Source organism: Piliocolobus tephrosceles, chromosome 1 (assembly GCF_002776525.5).
Source record: "Piliocolobus tephrosceles isolate RC106 chromosome 1, ASM277652v3, whole genome shotgun sequence".
In the NCBI taxonomy this organism is placed as follows: Eukaryota; Metazoa; Chordata; class Mammalia; order Primates; family Cercopithecidae; genus Piliocolobus; species Piliocolobus tephrosceles.
Window position 1 is genome coordinate 88005569 of NC_045434.1, and position 20479 is coordinate 88026047.

General features: G+C 40.3%; 1 protein-coding gene across 4 annotated transcripts in view; it reads left to right on the plus strand.

Annotated features, from left to right (window-relative positions):
- RPRD2 (regulation of nuclear pre-mRNA domain containing 2) overlaps positions 1 to 20479 on the plus strand; it is a 118252-nt gene that overhangs the window by 42502 nt on the left and 55271 nt on the right. For all 4 annotated transcript variants that reach the window (XM_023213589.3, XM_023213590.2, XM_023213592.2 and 1 more), the window contains exon 2: positions 16373 to 16502. In XM_023213589.3, the coding sequence (XP_023069357.2) occupies positions 16373 to 16502 (130 nt within the window). The remainder of the gene's footprint in view (positions 1 to 16372; positions 16503 to 20479) is intronic.

Here is a 20479-nt window from a genome sequence, read left to right on the forward strand (position 1 = left end):
TTTTTTTTTTTTTTTTGGAGACAGAGTCTTGCTCTGGCCCAGGCTGCAGTGCAGTGTCATAATCCCAGCTCACTGCAACCTCTGCCTCCCAGGTTCAAGCAATTCTCATGCCTCAGCCTTCCGAGTAGCTGGCACCACTGGTGTGCTAATTTTTGGTTTTTTTTAGTAGAGATGGGATTTCACCCTGTTGCCCAAGCTGGCCTGAAACTCCTGAACTCAGGCATTCCACCCACCTCGGCCTCCCAAAGTGCTGGGATTACAGGCATGAGCCACTGCTGCACCTGGCCTCTTTTACCCAATGTTTTCTTAAAAGAAAGCTTCCTGTAGGTCTAGAGATTTTTAAAATTATAGACAAATAAATGTTCACTTTACACTAATAAATTGAAAGCCTAGAGGAAATGGAGAAAATGTCCATGAAAATACTAACCCTGTTGACTCCAGAAGTAGAAAACCTGAAAAAAAACCTAAGACCCAGCTGATTTAGCAGCCACACTTGTGTGATTATGTGTTTGTGTTTGCTTTTATTAACGCATGTTTTGTGGTTAAATATTAGTTTGAAATAATTTTTTAGGTTCAAAATTTTGAACAAGGCTGTTTTGTTTTTGTTTCTGTTTTTGTTTTTTGAGATGGGGTCTCACTCTGTCATCCAAGTTGGAGTGCAGTGGTGCAGTCTTGGCTCACTGCAACCTCTGCCTCCTAGACTCAAGTGATCCTCCCACCTCAGCCTCCCGAGTAGCTGGGACCACAGGTGCTTGCCACCACATCCAGCTGATTTTTTGTATTTTTGGTAGACAGGGTTTCACCATGTTGCCCAGGCTGGTCTCAAACTTTGAGCTCAGGCATTCCTTCTGCCTTGGCTTCCCAAAGTGCTAGGATTACAGGTGTGAGCCACCACACCCGGCCTAAGGAGTCTGTTTCTTACAGCTAAAGCGGATGTCTTTGCTAGGCTGTATCAGATCTCATCCAAATAAAATAAAATGTTTTTGAAGTGGGATCTCCCTATGTTGCCCATGCTAGTCTCAAACTTCAAACTTTGAACTCTGAACTCCTAGGCTCAAGCAGTACTCTTTCCCCAGCCTCTTGAGTAGCTGAGATTACAGGTGTGTGCCACTGTGCCCAGCCTCATCACATATTTTTTAAAAATCTGTATAACTTACATTCAAGGGATCCTATCCAGAATTCAGTCTGGTTTTAGACCTCATTTTAATATTTACTGCACGTTTAGTGCATGTCTCTCCATTATTACATATTGTCATTTCAGTGCTTATTAGTCAGTCCCTTGAATTCAGACTACCACATCTTACCTATTCTTACCTATTATAGCATGTGCTTTGCATGAAGTGGGTAGTTTATGAAAATTTGTTGAATCTGTACCAACATTTCACAGACTTTGCCAAGTATTGCTGAGGTTGTCTGCAGGACAGAGAAAAGAAATTGATGCTTGGAGTTTTTCCTTTGGAGAATTTGGTATTGTTTGTTACAGATTGTTGTGATTCGCAGGTCCTGGGTGAAAATGAGAACAACTGACAAGGGAAGAATGTGGATTCTTGTAAAAAACAAAACCAATGCCTGGAACGAATGCGGAACTAATTATGATGAGAGACATCTGAAAGTAAAAGACCATCTGAAAACAGGGAAATAGTGATTATCTCCTAGCTTAGGTCTTTGGCGCTTAGTCCACAACTTAACATTAACATCATCTTAGCCTCTTATTTGCTTATCGGCCTGCTTTCTTACCTGTAATTAGAAGGATTATGATTTATAGGCTGGGCATGGTAGCTCACCCCTGTAATCCCAGCATTTTGGGAGGCCGAGGCGGGCGGATCACCTGAGGTCAGAAGTTTGAGACCAGCCTGGCCAACATGGTGAAACCCTGTCTCTCTTAAAAATACAAAAATTAGCTGAGTGTGTGGCAGTAGCTGTAATCCCAGCTACTTGGGAGGCTGAGACAGGAGAATTGCTTGAACCCAGGAGGCAGAGTTTGCAGTGAGCTGAGATCGTGCCACTGCATTCCAGCCTGGGCAACAGAGGGAGACACCATCTCACAGAAAAATAAAGGATTATGATTTATACAGTCCAGTTCTATCTATATAACTACCATCCCCTACAGAGACAATGGGAAGCTTATTTACTATAAACTCCAGGACTGCATAAAATAACCACCAAAGTCCAAAGAACGAGTATAGCTTTTGGTAAAATGTGAAGGTTTTTTTGTTTTTGTTTTTTTTGTCTTGCTCTGTCACCAGACTGGAGTGCAGTGGTGCTATCTCTGCTCATTGCAACCTCCGCCTCCTGGGTTCAAGCGATTCTCCTGCCTCAGCCTCCCAAGTAGCTGGGACTAACAGGTGCATGCCACCACGCCCAGCTAATTTTTGTATTTTTAGTAGAGACGGAGTTTCACCATGTTGGCCAGGATGGTCTAAATCTCTTGACCTCGTGATCTGCCTGCCTTGGCCTCCCAAAGTGCTGGGATTGTAGGCGTGATGTGAAGTTTTAAGTGTATTACTAAAATTACTATACTGCAAAATATTTTATCACATAAACTCTGCTGCAGTGTGCTATTTTTAGCTGCTTTTTGCATTTTTGTGATCTGGAGAGTATGGTCCATATAATCTCAAGAAAATTTTCCAGCAAAGTTAAAACACAAGGCTAATTATCAATTATAAAAAGCAGACTAAGTAAATGAAATATTTAAGCATGCATTAATTTTGGTAGCTCACAGTAAGAGGCAAAGAAGAACCTCTGGATTAGGAGACATGAGCCAATCAATTTAAGAAAATGAAAACTATGGGTGCTGATATAGGATTGTTTATATTGCTAATTAAGGACATTAAAATTGCTAACATCATGTCAGAAAGACATTTTACTAGAAATAGAAGAAGATAATAAGCAACAGTCTTTTAATTTGGATATATTTTGCTTTAGAATAAACAAACTATGTCCTCATTTTTCTAATTTGTCTGCAAACCAGTGGAAATCTCATCACAGTCTAAAGCCAGAATTTGGGAACTGTTGTACCAGGACATACTGTTTCTTGGAAACTTTTCTTTGCATATTAGATAAATGGAGAAAAGAGTCAAGGCACAGTATCTGACTGAAAACTGATTAGCTGACATTGTATTATAAAGGTTTTATGGAAAAATCTTCCAAGTTTTTTTGGGTTTTGCTGTTTTTTTTTTTTTTTTTTTTTTTTAGAAAGGGTCTCTGTCATCCAGGGTGGAGTGCAGTGGTGTAATCATGGCTCACTGTAGCCTCAACCTCCTGGGCTCAAGTGATCCTCCCACCTCAGCCTCCTGAGTATCTGGGACTACAGGTACATGCTAGTGGGCTCAGCTACAGTCTCCCTGTCGCCCAGGCTGGACTGCAGTGTTGTGATCTCAGTTCGCTGCAACCTCCGCCTCCCAGGTTCAAGTGATTCTCCTGCCTCAGCCTCCCAAGTACATGGGATTACAGGTGCCTGCCACCACGCCTGGCTAATTTTTTTTTTTTTTTGGTAATATTAGTAGAGACGGGGTTTCACTGTGTTGGCCAGGCTGGTCTCGAACTCCTGACCTCATGATCTGCCCTCCTCAGCCTCCCAAAGTGCTGGGATTACAGGCATGAGCCACTGCACCTAGCCTTTTTTTTTTTTTTTTTTTTAATTGAGATGGAGTCTCACTCTGTCACCCAGGCCGGAGTGCAGTAGCACCATCTTGGCTCACTGCAACCTCCACTTCCTGGGTTCAAGAGATTCTTATGCCTCAGCCTCCCAAGTAGTTGGGACTACAGGCGCGGACCCCCACGCCTGGCTAATTTTTTTGTATTTTTAGTAGAGACGGAGTTTCGTCATGTTGGCCAGGCTAGTCTTAAATTCCTAATCTCAGGTGATATGCCTGCCTTGACCTCCCAAAGTTCAGGGATTACAGGCATGAGCCATCGCACCCAGCCAGCTCAGCTACTTTTTAAATTTTTGTAGAGAAAGGGTTTCCTGTATTGCCTAGCCTGGTCTGCAACTCTGCGGCTCAAGTGATCCTCTTACCTTAGCCTCCCAAAGTGCTGGGATTACAGGTGTGAGCCACTGCACCCAGCTTCTTCCAAGTTTTTTTGCAAATGTGTAATTTTATAACTCCTGATCTCAGATATGCTCCGTTATTGGTGATGGTAATGTTGGTATTAAAATGTTAAACAATATCCTGGTTAATACATTGTTTTCTCAATATACTATTTGATTTAGTAGACTTCTAGATAATCGTACATAACAATGTTTAACAAATATTCTGAATAGTAAATTAAGTAACTGGTGGATTGATACCTTATGAATGTTAACAGACTACTTTGAGATTTTTAATTTAGATATGACTCTTTCAGTGTATATTGAAGTTATTTTACTCAGGACTTGGGTTCTAAAGTCAGTACATAAAATGAAATTAGGCTTGAAAATACTGGAAATTTTTAGTAATGACAAAATTTTTGATTTTTTTTGTAAACAGCCTTGTACAGAAATATATATATGCATGATTTGTGCTATATTTGGTAGCATATAATTCTGTAGGGTGAATCATATTAAGAGATTAAATCAGCTGAATGTTTTGATGCTTGGAACATGAAGCCGATTTAGGGAGAGTCAAACTTCCTGGTTTTTCTGTCTCTCATCATCTTTATGAAGATAATATTTCTTCTGGTTCTTCATCAGTGAATATTTCTCTGTGGCCTCAAATGTCTTTCTGACTCTTACAGTTTAACTTTCCTAGGTTAACCATGCCTAAAATATTAAGTGGAAAATTGCAGAAATAAACAGTTCATAAGTTTTAAATTGTGCACTATTCTGAGTAGTATAATGAAATCTCATGCCATCTTGCCCAGGACAGGAATTCTTTGTCCTTTGTATCCATGCTGTTGACGCTTCCCATGCATTAGTGCCCCTGTTATATTAACTGCCAGGGTATTGCAGTGTTTGTGTTCAAGTAACCCTTAGTTTACTTAATAATGGTCCCAAAGCACAAGAATAGTGATGCTTTTAATTTGGATATGCCAAAGAAAAGCCATTAAGTGCTTCCTTTAAGTGAAAAGGTTAAAATTCTTAATAAGAAAATAAATCATATGCTGAAGTTGCTAAGATCTGTGATAAGAATGAATCTCCTATCTGTGAAATGATGAAGAAGGAAAAAGCAATTTGTGCTAGTTTTGCTGTTGCACCTCATACTGCAAAAGTTATGGCCACAGTGCTTGATTAACTGCTTGGTTAAGATGAAAAGAGCATTAAGTTTTTGGTGGAAGATATGAACAGAAATGTGTTTCAGTTGACAGCAGTCAGTTTCTGTACTGTCTGGTTTCAGGAAGCCACTAGGGGTCTTAGAACATACGCCCCGAGGTTAAGGAGGGACTACTGTAATTGCCTTTACCCCGAACATTGTTGAAGGTTCTTGTTGTTTTCTCTCTCACACTCTGGCTTAGTACTTACATGTAAATTTTTTTTTTTTTTTTTTTTTTTTTTTGAGACAGAGTCTCTCTCTGTTGCCCAGGCTGGAGTACAGTGGCACAATCTCAGCTCACTGCAACCTCTGCCTCCCAGGTTCAGGTGATTCTCCTGCCTCAGCCTCTCAAGTAGCTGAGATTACAGGCGTTTGCCACCACGCCTGGCTAATTTTTACTATAGATGGGGTTTCACCATGTTAGTCAGGCTATTCTTGAACTCCTGGCCTCAAATGATCCTCCCGCCTAGGCCTCCAAAAGTGCTAGAATTACAGGAATGCGCCACCATGCCTGGCCAAATACTTACAAGTAAATTCTTTTTTTTTTTTTTTTTTTTTTTTTGAGACTGAGTTTCGCTTTTGTTGCCCAGACTGGAGTGCAATGGCGTGATCTTGGCTCATTGCAACCTCATGGGTTCAAGTGATACTCCTGGCTCACCCCTCGAGTAGCTGGGATTACAAGCATGCGCCACCACGCCTGGCTAATTTTGTATTTTTAGTAAGAGACAGGGTTTCTCCATGTTGGTCAGGCTGGTCTCAAACTCCTGACCTCAGGTAATCCGCCCGCCTCGGCCTCCCAAAGTGTTGGGATTACAGGCGTGAGCCACCATGCCCAGCCTGTAAATTCTTGTAAGTGCGAATATGATATGACCTATAGTAATGTACATCTCTTGCTAGCTCTGATTTCTGTATTAGTGTATTCTTTGTACTTCATTCTGTAAAGCATATGGTATTCACATAATACTTTTGGTTATAGGGTATGGCACATACAGTGCTAGGGTTCTCATTGTTTCTCAGTCCCAACAAGAACATCTCATCAGGAGTTCAAGGTACATTTTAAGTTCATTCATTAATATCTCCCCAGATAAACTTAATTGTAAATCTGAACCCCTAAGCAAGAAATTAAGGTACTCCTTTAAAAAATATATTATTTAGTAAACACAGCATCTCTGACTTCTATACATATAGCACCATTTGTTCAGTATTTTCAGTTCTTAAAAAAGAAATAAAATTATAACATTTAGATCCAAAAGGGGCCTTAGAAACTTTTTGAGTACATTCATTTTACGTAGACTTAGGCTAGTTGCATCTTAGCTCAGCCTAACATATGTGAGCACCTGTCCTGATGTGATGCCCTTTCACTCTCAAAATGTAACAGTTTGAATGATAATGTGATCATCCTCACATAGTGGTGGAGGAGTATGGCACTCAGATTTTCTACATAGTTCAGTGTTCTTTCTGCTACCTTGATACTTTTACAGATAACTTTTTCTTGTTAACCCTCAACAAAGCAACTAAGTGATTTTAAGGAAGTTGGAGGATTTATCTTTTTAAAGAGAAGATGTAGATTCTTTGAAAAAAAGGTTTTATTTTCTTCTATTTAGGTATTCAAGTGACACTGCCATTATTTGTACTGAGTGTCCTTACAGTTAAATATTTACTTAATCATAGGATATTGAAGCCAGAGGGTATGTTATGGATGATCTAATCTAAATTAGTTATTTGATATGGTGTGTGTGTGTGTGTGTGTGTGTGTGTGTGTGTGTGTGTGTGTGTGTGTGGAGACAGGGCCTTGCCCTGTCATTCAGCCTGGAGTGTAGTGGCACAACTGTGGCTCACTGCAGCCTTGACCCCCCGGGCTCAACCAGTCCTTACATCTTGACCTCCCAAAGTGTTGGAATTATGGGAGTGAGCCACCACACCTGGCCTATGCTTTTATTTTTATATAAAGGTATTATAATTGTAGCATAGAAAGTTTAGAAAATAACATTTATTTTAAAAAAATTCATATAATTTTTTTTTTTTCGGAGACAGAGTCTCACTCTGTCGCCTAAGCTGGAGTGCAATGGCGCAATCTCAGTTCACTGCAACACCTGCCTCCCAGGTTCAAGCGATTATCCTGCCTCAGCCTCCCAAGTATCTGGGATTACAGGCACCCACCACCACGGCCAGCTCATTTTGGTATTTTTGTATTTTTAGTTTAACCATGTTGGTCATGCTGGGCTCAAACTTCTGACCTCAGGTGATCTGCCCACCTCGGCCTCCCAAAGTGCTGGGATTATAGGCAAGGGCCACCATGCCCGGCCCACCTATACATTTAGATAGTGTATTTACATAATTTACGTAATGGTGTATGTACATTTTTCTTTCCTGTGTTTTTACTAACTCTCATGCAAGCATCTTCATGTTATTTACAGACATGTACTTATCATCCATATAATATGGATGTACCTTTACATATACATTTGAATAGTGTATTACATAATTTACATAATGGTATATGTACATTTTTCTTTCCTGTGTTTTCACTCTCATGCAAGCATCTTCATGTTATTTATAGACATATACTTATTATCCACATAATATGGATGCACCTTTACTTAACTATTCCCCTGTTACTATTCTTTAGGTTGCTTCTAGTTTTTTCTACAACTATAAATAACATTTTTGTCCATGTGGGTTTTTCTTCTTTTTGTTTTTCCTTTCTGCAGCCTGTTTTACAAATGAAGACAGATCTAAGCTAATGAAAATGAATGTTTTTCAAGGGTTACAACTCAGATCTGGACTCTCGTGCTGATGCCCTTTCCATTATACCATAGTGATTGTTTTCTATAATTGAAAGACTACATGGATTGAAAACACTTTATGTATCAGCTATCTTAGCCCATTGTTGGAACAAGGCAAGGTAGACATAAAATATAAATTCAAGTTAAAAATTATCTAACCCGTCTCCTACCAAGTTAACGGTTTTATTTTGTAGGTACTTAGACTCAAATCAGTAACCTTACAATTTCCTGTTGTTAATTCTTTTCCCCTTCTGCATAATAATTAAAAGAAGGCTGAATGCTTAGCTTATAGATAGTTGAGGAATTGATGTTGTGAGAACACTGACTATATCTAGATTAACTTCTGCAACAGCCCCTAGAATACTTCATTGTACCTAGTCCCTACCTATGCTGTGCATTTACAGAGAAGCCTTATGGATTGTTAGCCAAACTGAATAGAGAACTCCTCTTTTTTTCCCCTTTTCTTTTTTTCCTTCTCTCTTTTTTTCTAATTTATTTATTCAAGAAATAGTTACTGAACACCGACTAAGTGTTAAGCACTATTCTAAGTGCTGAGAATTCAGCAATAAACAAAACTGACAAAAATTCTTGCCCTTATGAGGCTTATATTCTCGTGGGGGAGATAGGCAAAAAATAAATTATATAGTATATTGGAAAATTATGTGTTATTTGAGAGAATAAAGCAAAGAAGGGTGGTAGGAGTGTTGTTGGCTTGATGTTGCCGTTTTTTTGTTTTTTGTTTTTTTTTGTTGAGTGGGAGTCTTGCTCTTTTGCCCAGGCTGAAGTGCAGTGGCACAGTCTTGGCTCACTGTAACCTTGCCTTTGGGTTCAAGCAATTCTCCTGCCTCAGCCTCCTCAGTAGCTGGGATTACAGATGCATGCCACCACACCTGGCTAATTTTTGTATTTTTAATAGAGATGGGGTTTCACCATGTTGGTCAAGCTGGTCTCGACCTCCTGACCTCAGGTGATCCACCCATCTTGGCCCCCCAAAGTGCTGGGATTACAGGCGTGAGCTACCACACCTGGCCTGATGTTGCAGTTTTAAGTAAGGTAGTCAGGAACATATTCATTAAGGCTAAGCATTCAACCTTCTTTTAATTATTATGCAGAAGGAGAAAGGAACATTTGAGCAAGATTTAAAGGCAGTGATTGAATGAGCCATGAGAAATACGGGGGAAGAAAGTTCCAGAACAGTGAGCTTAACAGACCGTGAGGCAAAGACTCAGCCAGGTGTGTTGGAGGCCTTGTAAAGACAGCAAGGTGGCCACTGTGGCTACAGTGGAATCAGTGGTGATGAAGAAATTAGGTCAGAAAGATAAGACAGTGCCAGATTGTTTAGGATTTATAGGCCATTGTAAGGACTTTGAACTTTACTCGTATTAAAGAGGGGACCATTATGGGAGTAATTTAAGAAATGGAATAATACAATCAGTTTATATTTTTAAAGGATCACTCCCTCTTCTGAGTTGAGATTAGACTGAAGCCAGGCAAAGGCAGAAGCAGGGAGACTAGGTAGGAGGCTACTGCAATAATTCAAGCAAAAGATGATAGTGACTTAGACCACAGGCAGTGGTGGAGGTAGTAAATAGTGGTTGGATTCTGTGTATTTTTTTAAACTTGTTATTTTTGAATAATTTCAAATGTTAAAAAGTTACAAGAGTATTACAAAAACCTTCTGTGTACTTTTCACTCAGATTCCCCAGTTATTAACATTTTAACATATTTGCTTTATCTCACTTACTGCTTTCTCTACAGGCAAACACACTTTTTATTTCTGAACTGTTTGAGTGTATGTTGCAGACATGCTGCCCTATGTGGTACTTTGGTGTTCATTTCCTAAAAACAAAGATAGTCTCCTTATACAGTTGCATTAGTCAGCTTGGCTGCCATAACAGAATACCACAGACTGGGTGGCTTAAACAAAGAAATTGATTTTCTCACAGTTCTAAAGGTTGCAGAGTTCAAGATCAAGGTCCAGTTTGGTCTCTGGTGAGGGCTCAGGGCTCCTTCCTGCCTTTGGTCTGTCACACAGACCAGAGCACAGTGGGGTGATTGTGGATCACTGCACCCTCAGCCTCCCAGGCTCAAGTGATCCTCCCACCTCAGCCTCTGAGTAACCGGACTACAGTTGTGCAATTACGCCTGGCTTACTTAAAATTTTTTTTAGAGAGATAACATCTTACTGTGTTGCCCAGGCTGGTACCAACCTCATAGAGTTGTGGTGAGGATGTAAGTTAATATCTGTATCCTCTTTAAAACAGTTCCTGGCATATATAAAGTATTAAATAAATTAAAAATTATAGGCTGGGTGCGGTGGCTAACGCCTGTAATCCTGGCAGTTTGGGAGGCCCAAGGCAGGTGGATTACCTGAGGTCAGGAGTTTTAGACTAGCCTGACTAACATGATGAAACCCCATCTCTACTGAAAACACAAAAATTAGCCAGGTGTGGTGATGCGCACCTGTAATCCCAGCTACTCAGGAGGCTGAGGCAGGAGAATTGCTTGAACCTGGGAGGCGGAGGTTGTAGTGAGCTGAGATCGCGCCACTGTACTCCAGCCTGGGCGACTACCTCAACCACTTTTTTAAGACTCTGTCTTAAAAAAAAAAAACAGAAACCAAACAAAAGAAAAGGCAGTAGGCCGGGCACGGTGGCTCATGCCTGTAATCCTAGCACTTTGGGAGGCTAAGGTGGGTGGCTTACTTGAGGTTAGGAGTTCGAGACCAACCTGGCCAACATGGTGAAACCCTGTGTACTAAAAATACAAAAATTAGCCAGGCGTGGTGGCCAGCACCTGTAATCCCAGCTACTCGGGAGGCTGAGGCACAAGAATCGCTTGAACCTGGGAGGCGGAGGTTGCAGTGAGCCGAAATTGTACCACCGTACTCTAGCCTGGGTGACAGGGTGAGACTCAGTCTCCAAAAAAAAGAATAAGGTAGTGAACAAGAGAAATTCAGTCTTCTGGGTGCTTATAATCCAGTGGGGATACAGACAAGTACACTACAGTGTGATAAATGTATAGGTAAAGTATAGGGTGCTTAAAGACCACAGACTTTAAGCATCTTCCCAGACTACCTTAACCACTTTTCATTCCTCCAGAATTTCCGAAGTGCTCTGACTAGAGTGGAGAGTTTACATTGAGGAAAAGTAGTAATAAAATAGTTTGGGGTGGTTTGCAGGAAGAAGGAGAGATTTAACATGGGGGTGGTCAGAAACTGACATGAGTTAAATTTAAAATTTTGGACGTTTTCCTATAGATGAGTAGAAAACCACCGAAAACTGTTTAGGATGAGTTATAGAAAAGGAAAATTCTGACTAAAAGAGAAAACACAAGTTAGCAGGGTTTTTGGCAATTGTGAGTAATTCATTAAAGATGGAACTTTGAATTTGGGGAGAAATGAGACTGGAAGAGAAGGCAGGATGCAGATCGTAAAGGAAGCTGAAGTGTTTCCGCTTTTTCCATTGAGCAGTGTGAAATCATTGACAGATTTGATATGAGAAATAATTAGATAATTTTGCATATTTGAAAATGAATTTGACTCCCACTTCCCTACCTTGCTCCCCTGTTAAAATAGAAACGGGGATTAATTTATATCCTGCTCCTGAATGCATGTAAAATTTATACAAAAATACCTTCTATAAAAATGATTTGTAATCTGTAGACTTAATACCTGGAGATGTCTTGAGATATAAATTCACATCCTTTGGGCTGTGGGTTTTTTGTTTTCTCCAAACAAATCTGATCTTTTCTTAAAAAAAAAAAAAAAAAAAAGGAAGGAAGGAAGAGAAAAAAAAGAAAAATAAATTTGGCAACAATATAGGGAGGAAATTTAAGGGGAGCAAGTCTAGGGGCAGATGCCTAGGAGGCTGTTGCAGGAGTGGTCCAGGTCAACATAATGAAACCCAGAAAACAGCAATAGTAGGAAGGGAAAGACAAGAGGGTATAAAGTTGAGAAATATTATTGGAGACAAAATTGGCTAGAGTTTGGAGATTTATTAATGGGTGTAAGGGGGTAAGGAGGAGGAGGAGTCAGAAAGAATTGCTAAAATTCTGACTAAAGAGTAGTAACAGACAGAAAAAGAGAAAGGTGATTAATAGAATAATAAGGCCGAGTGCAGTGGTTCATGCCTGTAATCCCAATACTTTGGGAGGCTGAGGCAGGCGGATCACCCGAGGTCGGGAGTTCGAGGCCAGGCTGGCCAACATGAAGAAACCCTGTCTCTACTAAAAATACAAAAAAAATTAGCTGGGTGTGACGGCGCATGTCTGTAATCCCAGCTACTCGGGAGGCTGAGGCAGGAGAATCGCCTGAACCTGGGAGGCAGAGGTTGCAGTGAGCCAAGATCGCGCCATTGCACTCTAGCCTGGGCAACAAGAGTGAAACTCCATCTCAATAAATAAATAAATTACAATAAAATAAAATATTAAAATCAGCTGGGTGCAGTGGCACATGTTTGTAATCTTAGCACTTTGGGAGGCTGAGGCTGGTGGATTCCTTGAGGCCAGGAGTTCAAGACCAGCCTGACCAACATGGAGAAACCCCGTCTCTACTAAAACTACAAAATTAGCCAGGCATGGTGGCGCATGCCTGTAATCCCAGCTACTTGGGAGGCTGAGGCAGGAGAATCACTTGAACCGGGAGGCAGAGGTTGCAGTGAGCTGAGATCGTGCCATTGCACTCCAGCCTGGTCAACAAGAGCGAAACTCTGTCTCAAAAAGAAAGAAAAAAAAACATTAGTCAGACATGGTGGCATGTGCCTGTAGTCCCAGCTACTTGGGAGGCTGAGGTGGGAGGATCACTTGAACCCAGGAGGCAGAGGTTTCAGTGAGCCAAGATTGTGACTGCATTCCAGCCTGGGTGACAGAAAAAAAAAAATTAAAATCAAGCTCAGGGTGCCTCGGAGACTTTGAAGTGGATGTGTACATTGACTGGTAAAGGGAAATCCAGGCTTGATATTTACAAATATGGGAGTCATTGATACATTGGTTGAAGTAGTTAAAGCAACTAGAAGGAGGTAATTATGCTGATAGCATTCCATTTGCTGTGCATTAAGCCCTATCTTAATTGTTTTCCATATATTGTTTTATTTAGTTCTTCTAACAATCCTGTGAGGTTGTCATTTTACAAAGGAAAGCAACATAGAGAAGAGTTAAGTAATGTAAAAGACGCCAAAGCTAACAAGTGACAGAGCCAGAAATGGAAAAGATTGACTTAAAGCCTGAAATCTTAAAACACTATGCTATGAGTAGAGAAGAGTGCTCAGGAGAGAATCCTGGAGAACATCAACATTTAAACAAGGATGATCACAGCCAGACTGGCTACCTGTACATGATTCTAGAGGAGGACCCGCAGAGGTAGGATGAAAACCAGGAGAGTGGTTAAGACAGAAGCCAAAGGAGAAAGTACTGTGACAGATTATTCTGTGTGCCAAAGCTACAAAGAAATAACATTAAAAAAAAAAATCTCCATTGGGTTTAGTAAATTGAATTTATTAGTAACCTTGAAAATTGGCGTTTGAGCGAACTATTGGCAACATAAATGAGATAATATAATTTATTAAAAGCTCTTAGCATGGTAGATGGCATATTTTTTAAGTGCAATAAAAGAGTGGCTCCTATAATTATGGAGTTAATGGGAGTTAAAAGTGTAGACAGTGATCATACAAAACTCTTTCAGACTCTTCACACTAAAAGGTCTTAACTAACATTAGGCAAGGAAGGAAAGGCTAGGGGTAACCTAAGGTGGTTGCAAGAAAACTTTAAGATAGGAGAGGCGTGTATATACCTATGTTGAGAGACAGCCTGAAGGAATACAATGTAAATATATAAATAAGAGGTCGGGCGCGGTGGCTCATGTCTGTAATTCCTTGGGAGGCCAAGGTGGGTGGATTACCTGAGGTTAGGATTTCAAGACCAGCCTGCCAACATAGTGAAACTCCATCTCTACTAAAAATACAAAAAAATTAGCTGGGCATGGTGACAGGCGCCTGTAATCCCACTTACTTCAGGAGGCTAAGGCAGGAGAATAGCTTGAACCCGCAAGGCGGAGGTTACAGTGAGCCAAGATTGTGCCATTTTGCACTTTAGCCTGGGTGACAAGAGTGAGACTCTGTCTCAAAAATAATAATAATAATAATAATAAATATAAATAAGAATCAAACTAAATTACAAGAAGCAAGGATAAGCCAGGCGCAGTAGTTCATGCCTGTAATCCCAGCAATTTGGGAGGCTGAGGTGGGCAGATTGCTTGAGCTCAGGAGTACAGGACTGGCCTGGGCAACACGACAAACCCTTGTCTCTACTAAAAGTACAAAAGAAGTTAGCCAGGCATGGTGGCACGCCTTAAGTCCCAGCTTCTCGAGAGACTTGAGCTGGGAGGATCACCTGAGCCTGAGGAGGCTGCAGTGAACTGTGATCGCACCACTGCACCCCAGCCTAGGTGACAGGAGTGAGACCCTGTCTCCAAATAAACAAAAAACACAAAAAATGAAGCAAGCATAGTTAATGTAGTATAATGTTCTCAAGGTGTGAATAGAGTCTAGGAAACAGTATGTAGTGGAAGGATTACTCTTTAATAGGAGTAATGCTTTTTACTAGGTAAATTGATCTAGGTAAGTTTAAATGTGAATACATTTTTTTTGACAAGATAATTTCCATCTAATGACTTTTGCCTTCTCTGTGAAACACCATATAAGCTTATCTCCTGAGAGTGAGAAGTGATGTGGTAAAGATTCGGGCCTGACAAGTGGTTAAAATTCGAAATACTTCTTTGAGAGAGGATGCTGACTAAGCACATGTGGAGGGTCCAGGTGAAGAAGGAGACTTTTAATTTGTATGATTTAAATTTTTTTTGTACGATTTTTCTTCAGCAGAATCCAGCAGCAGAAATAAAGGTGCAGCAAATGCAGTTAGATTGATCCAAATTTGGGATTTCACTAAGTACATGAGATAGAAGGCTGAATTAGAGAGGAGAAGGACAAGAGTATGAGGGTTTTAATAAAATATTGGTTTAAATAATGGACAAAGACTCTGGAATTGGTGAAGAATTGAGTACTGAGAAAAGAATGTAGAATTAGAGAAAATAAAAAGCTGAGATCTTGGTGAAATTAAAGAACAAGTATAATAGGAGTGGGAGATTGTAATCAGAGGAGGAGATTTTTAAATGTGCGAAGGAGTGGTTCTTGAAGGTCACCAAATATGAGGTCAAGGAACCGAGAGACAAGAAAACATGGTAGATCATCCATTTAGACATTGAAATTACCCAGCATAATAATGAAACTTAAGGTGACTTTGCTCAGGGTTCCAGATAGTACATTGGTTGGGCCTTGTCGTGAGCCATTGAAAAATTTAACCAACTGGGCGCGGTTGCTCACACCTGTAATCCTAGCACTTTGGGAAGGCCAAAGCGGGCAGATCACCTGAAGTCAGGAGTTTGAGATCAGCCTGGCCAACATAGTAAAACTCCATCTCTACTAAAAATACAAAAAAATTAGCTGGGCATGGTGGTGCACACCTGTAGTCCTAGCTACTTGGGAGGATGAGACAGGAGAATTGCTTGAGCCCAGGAGGCAGAGGTTGCAGTGAGCTGAGATTGTGCCATTTCACTCCAGCCTGGACGACAAAGTGAGACTCCATCTCAAAAAAAAAGAAAAAAGAAAAAGAAAAGCTTAACCTAGATGCATACATAGGATTGTATTATTTTGCAGGACATTCGTCTAGTGATGAAAGCAGCAGCAGAGCCTCCCTCCAGTAGATGGGAAGACTAAGATGTATCTGAGTAGTATCTGGATTGGTTGATGGGGAGGAGGGTCTATCTATAATAAATGTTACGCAATTTGCTTAAGGTCACATTCTGATTTGGTTACAAAGCCCATGCTCTTTCTACTAACCTTGGTATTTCTGCAACAAGTTGAGCATGTTCAGCTCATTTTTTTTTTTTGTCTTCCCAGATGTTTGAGACTATAATTGTGTTTTATTTTAGCTTCTCCAGAGTTACTGGGTCTTTTTTTTAGTGCCAAACATCTACAAAGTGAGGGAGAAATCTCCTTGAGGAGTATCTTGAACAGAATCTTAACCTGAAGTAGTCAAGGTTTTTAGTATGTTTGGTAAACTGATCCATTAGTTCATTTGCTAGTTTGTCCATCCATCCTTCCTCCCTTCCATCCATTAGTTCATTTGTCAGTTTATCCATCCATCCTTCCTCCCTTCCATCCATGTAATTACATTCATCTTTTTATATCCATGTAAGAAAAAAAATACCAGTTATGGTTTGAGAACACTGTATTTGGAATAAGTTGAAATAACTGTAAATTGACTCATTTGGTTTAATTTATTGTCTTTTGTCATCTCTAGCTGCATATCCCCACCGTTTGAATCTCTTTTACCTTGCCAATGATGTCATACAGAACTGTAAAAGGAAAAATGCAATCATATTCCGTGAATCATTTGCTGATGTACTTCCTGAAGCAGCTGCTCTAGTGAAGTAAGTAAATCTTTGTTGCTCTATGGGATTTAAACTTAGACAATTTAGAATTTTAGTTTCTTTACCCATTAAGAACTGTAATAGTTGAACATGCTTGAAGATTGAAGGATAATTTGCCTAAATGGTTGATTATTACTTTATTAACACACACGTCTTTCTTTCTCTTTCTCTTTCTTTCTCTTTCTCTCTCTTTCTCTTTCTTTCTCCTCTTCTCTTCTCTTCTCCTCTTCTCCTTTTCTCTTTTCTCTTTTGTTTTTGAAACAGTCTCGCTCTGTCACCCAGGCTGGAGTGCAGTAGTGCGATCTCAGCTCACTGCAGCCTCCGCCTCTTGGGTTCAAGCAATTCTCCTGCCTCAGCCTCCCAAGTAGCTGGGACTACAGGTGCATGCTACCATGCCCAGCTAATTTTTTGTATTTTTAGTAGAGATGCAGTTTCACCATGTTAGCCAGGATGGTCTTAATCTCCTGACCTCGTGATCCACCCGCTTCAGCCTCCCAAAGTGCTGGGATTACAGGCGTGAGCCACCATGCCCAGCCATGTTTTTCTTTTAAAAACTCTTTCTTCTGTTTTCAAAAGCTGGTCTCCTGTTTATCCTTACTTGACCATGTATGTCTCCTGGTGATAATCTCTGAATGTGCTTCCTTCTAACTACTGTGTCTGTTTTGTTTGTTTTAACACATTTCATTTCTTCTGAGTCTTACTGAAATTTTTTTCCCTCCATGAAATCTGTAAAGAGAAATGGAAATTATTTCCCAACGTCATACTCGCAACTCCATATTGATTTAACTTCATTTTTAGTGGTAGTTGGATCCAGCACTTCCCACAGTGTATTCCTGTGAAATGATCAGAGGAAGAAGGGTTCTGTGCTCAAATAAGTTTAGAAAATGATCCATACTACTTTTCCTTTCCTGAAGATTCAAAGTTCACATTACCATATCAATAATTTGATTTCTTTTTGGGGCTTTACAATGCTAATTTCGAAACAGCATTTTCTGGCTGAGCACGGTGGCTCACACCTGTAATCCCAGCACTTTGGGAGGCCGAGATGGGCAGATCACAAGGTCAGAAGATCAAGACCATCCTGGCTAACACGGTGAAACCCCGTCTCTACTAAAAAATACAAAAAAATTAGCCGGGCATGGTGGCGGGCACCTGTAGTCCCAGCTACTTGGGAGAATGGCGTGAACCTCAGAGGCAGAGCTTGCGGTGAGCCCAGATTGTGCCACTGCACTCTAGCCTGGGCGACAGAGTGAGACTCCATCTCAAAAACAAAACAAAACAAAAACACAGCATTTCCTGAACTCTGACCATGGGCCCTTCTTTTTGAATGCATAACACCTACCATTTGTTGGATGTTTATAATTGACTAAATATTATACAGAGTTCTTTATCATTTAATTTTGAGAACAACTATACCGTGGGCACTATTGTTACACTAATTTTTTCTTTTTTTGAGATGGAGTTTCGCTCTTGTTGCCCAGGCTGGAATGCTATGGCACAATCTCGGCTTACTGCAACCTCCGCCTCCTGGGTTCAAGCAATTAGGCAATTCTCCTGCCTCAGCCTCCCGAGTAGTTGTGATTACAGGCATGCGCCACCATGCCCAACTAATTTTGTATTTTTAGGAGAGATGGGGTTTCTCCATGTTGCTCAGACTGGTCTCAAACTCCTGACCTCAGGTGATTTGCCTGCCTCAGCCTTCCAAAGTGCTGGGATTACAGGAGTGAGCCACCGCGTCTGGTCTTGTTACTCTAATTTTAAAGAAGAAGAAACTGTGACTTCAAGAGGTTAGGTAAATTGCCTAAGCTCTAAGAGCTACCTGGAGGCAGAGAGCCAGATTCCCACTTCAGGCTATCTAAATCCAAAGCCCATGTTCTTTGCCACTTAACCACTAATCCATGCTGCCTCTTTATATATAAAACCCAGTATAATTGTGAATAAGAACAACAATACACTAGAGTTTCTGCTGTAAATATCACTGTAATATCTGTAATTTAGCCTAGTGTTTCCTAGACTTGAATTTCATGGATTAATATATAGTTGTCAACCTTTTTTTTTTTTTTTTTTTTTTTTTTACCATGTAAAGATATGTTTAAAAACAACTACTTTGTGTGTTACTACCATTATTTCTTTTTTTTTTGAGACGGAGCCTTGCTCTGTCGCCCGGGCTGGAGTGCTGTGGCTGGATCTCAGCTCACTGCAAGCTCCGCCTCCCGGGTTTACGCCATTCTCCTGCCTCAGCCTCCCGAGTAGCTGGGACTACAGGCGCCCGCCACCTCGCCCGGCTAGTTTTTTGTATTTTTAGTAGAGACGGGGTTTCACCGTGTTAGCCAGGATGGTCTCGATCTCCTGACCTCGTGATCCACCCGTCTCGGCCTCCCAAAGTGCTGGGATTACAGGCTTGAGCCACCGCGCCCGGCCTACTACCATTATTTCATGGAAAAAAGTGAGAAGGACATAATCTTGGAATAAAGTACAGTTCTTAAATTAAAATCTTAAGCCCCCAAGAATGTTTTAACCCAATGAAACATGTCTTCAGAAACCTGTAGTAAACATCATATGTAATGATGGAACGAAGCATTCTAAGACAGAAGTCCTCCATTATCATTACTGTTGATCATTATGCTGGAGGTTCCATTTATTTAGAAATGAATGAATGAATAAATAGGTCAGGTGCAGTGACTCATGCCTATAACCCCAGCACTTTGGGAGGTCGAGGCAGGCAGATCACTTGAGGTCAGAAGTTCAAGACCAGCCTGGCTAACATGGTGAAACCCCATCTGTAGTAAAAGTACAAAAAGTAGCTGGGTGTGGTGGTGCACACCTGTAATCCCAGCTACTTGGGAGGCTGAGGCACAAGAATTACTTGAAGCTGGGAGGCGGAGGTTACAGTGAGTTGAGATCGTGCCTCTGCCCTCTAGCTTGGGCGACAGAGCAAGACCCCATCTCAAGAAAAAGAAAAAAGGAATGAATGAATAAATAAAATGCATTTAGAAGAGACAGAATTGTCATTACTTGCAGGTAATATAATTGTCTACATCAGGTGGGCTGGGCAACCCTTTTCTATAAAGGGTCAATAGTTCAGTAGTTTAGGCTTTTTGAGCCATAGTATCTCTGTCACAGCTCCTTAACAATGCCATTCTAGCATGAAAGCACCAAACAGTACAGAAACAATTGGGTATGACTATGTTCCAATAAGAATAGGCAGCAGGCCAGATTTGGTCTGAGGTCCATAATTTGCCAACCCTTAGCCTACACAGAAAGTCATGATGATCAACTAATAAGATAACTCAGCTAAATAGCCAGATTCAAGTTGAACATACAAAATCAGTAGCTTTCCTATGTATGCCAGCAGCAACTTATTTTAAACTGTAATTAGGAAGAAAGATTTATTTTGCAAGACAAAAAATAAAAGAAAAACCCCACCCAAGAATAAATATAAGAAGTATGTAAGGGTTTTATAAAGAAAATTTTAAAAATTTAAAGGATATTAAAGAAGATCTGGATAAATGAAGAGATATATGTATGTATGTGTGTATATATATGTATATATACATATATATGGGGTTTTTTGAAGGGAAAGATTTGGTATTTTTAAAAATACATTTCTTTCCTAATATGTAATTTATACTCTGTAATCCCAATCAAAATCTCAACAGGATTTCCTGTGGAAGGATAAATATCCAAGGTAATTTTTTTTTAAGAATAGTAAGGTTAAAATTCCCTACCAATTATAAAATATATCTTAAAACAATAAACATGAATGGAAGACTGTATTAGTGAAACAAAATACACTATTGCTTATAAATAAATTAATTATAAATTATATGGTAAATCAGAGGATATTAAAATAAGAGCTTAATGCCAGGTATGATGGTTCTCATACCTGTAATCCTTGCACTTTTAGGAGGCTGAGGTGGGAGGATCACTTGAGGCCAGGAGTTTGAGACTAGCCTGGGCAACACAGTGAGAGCCTG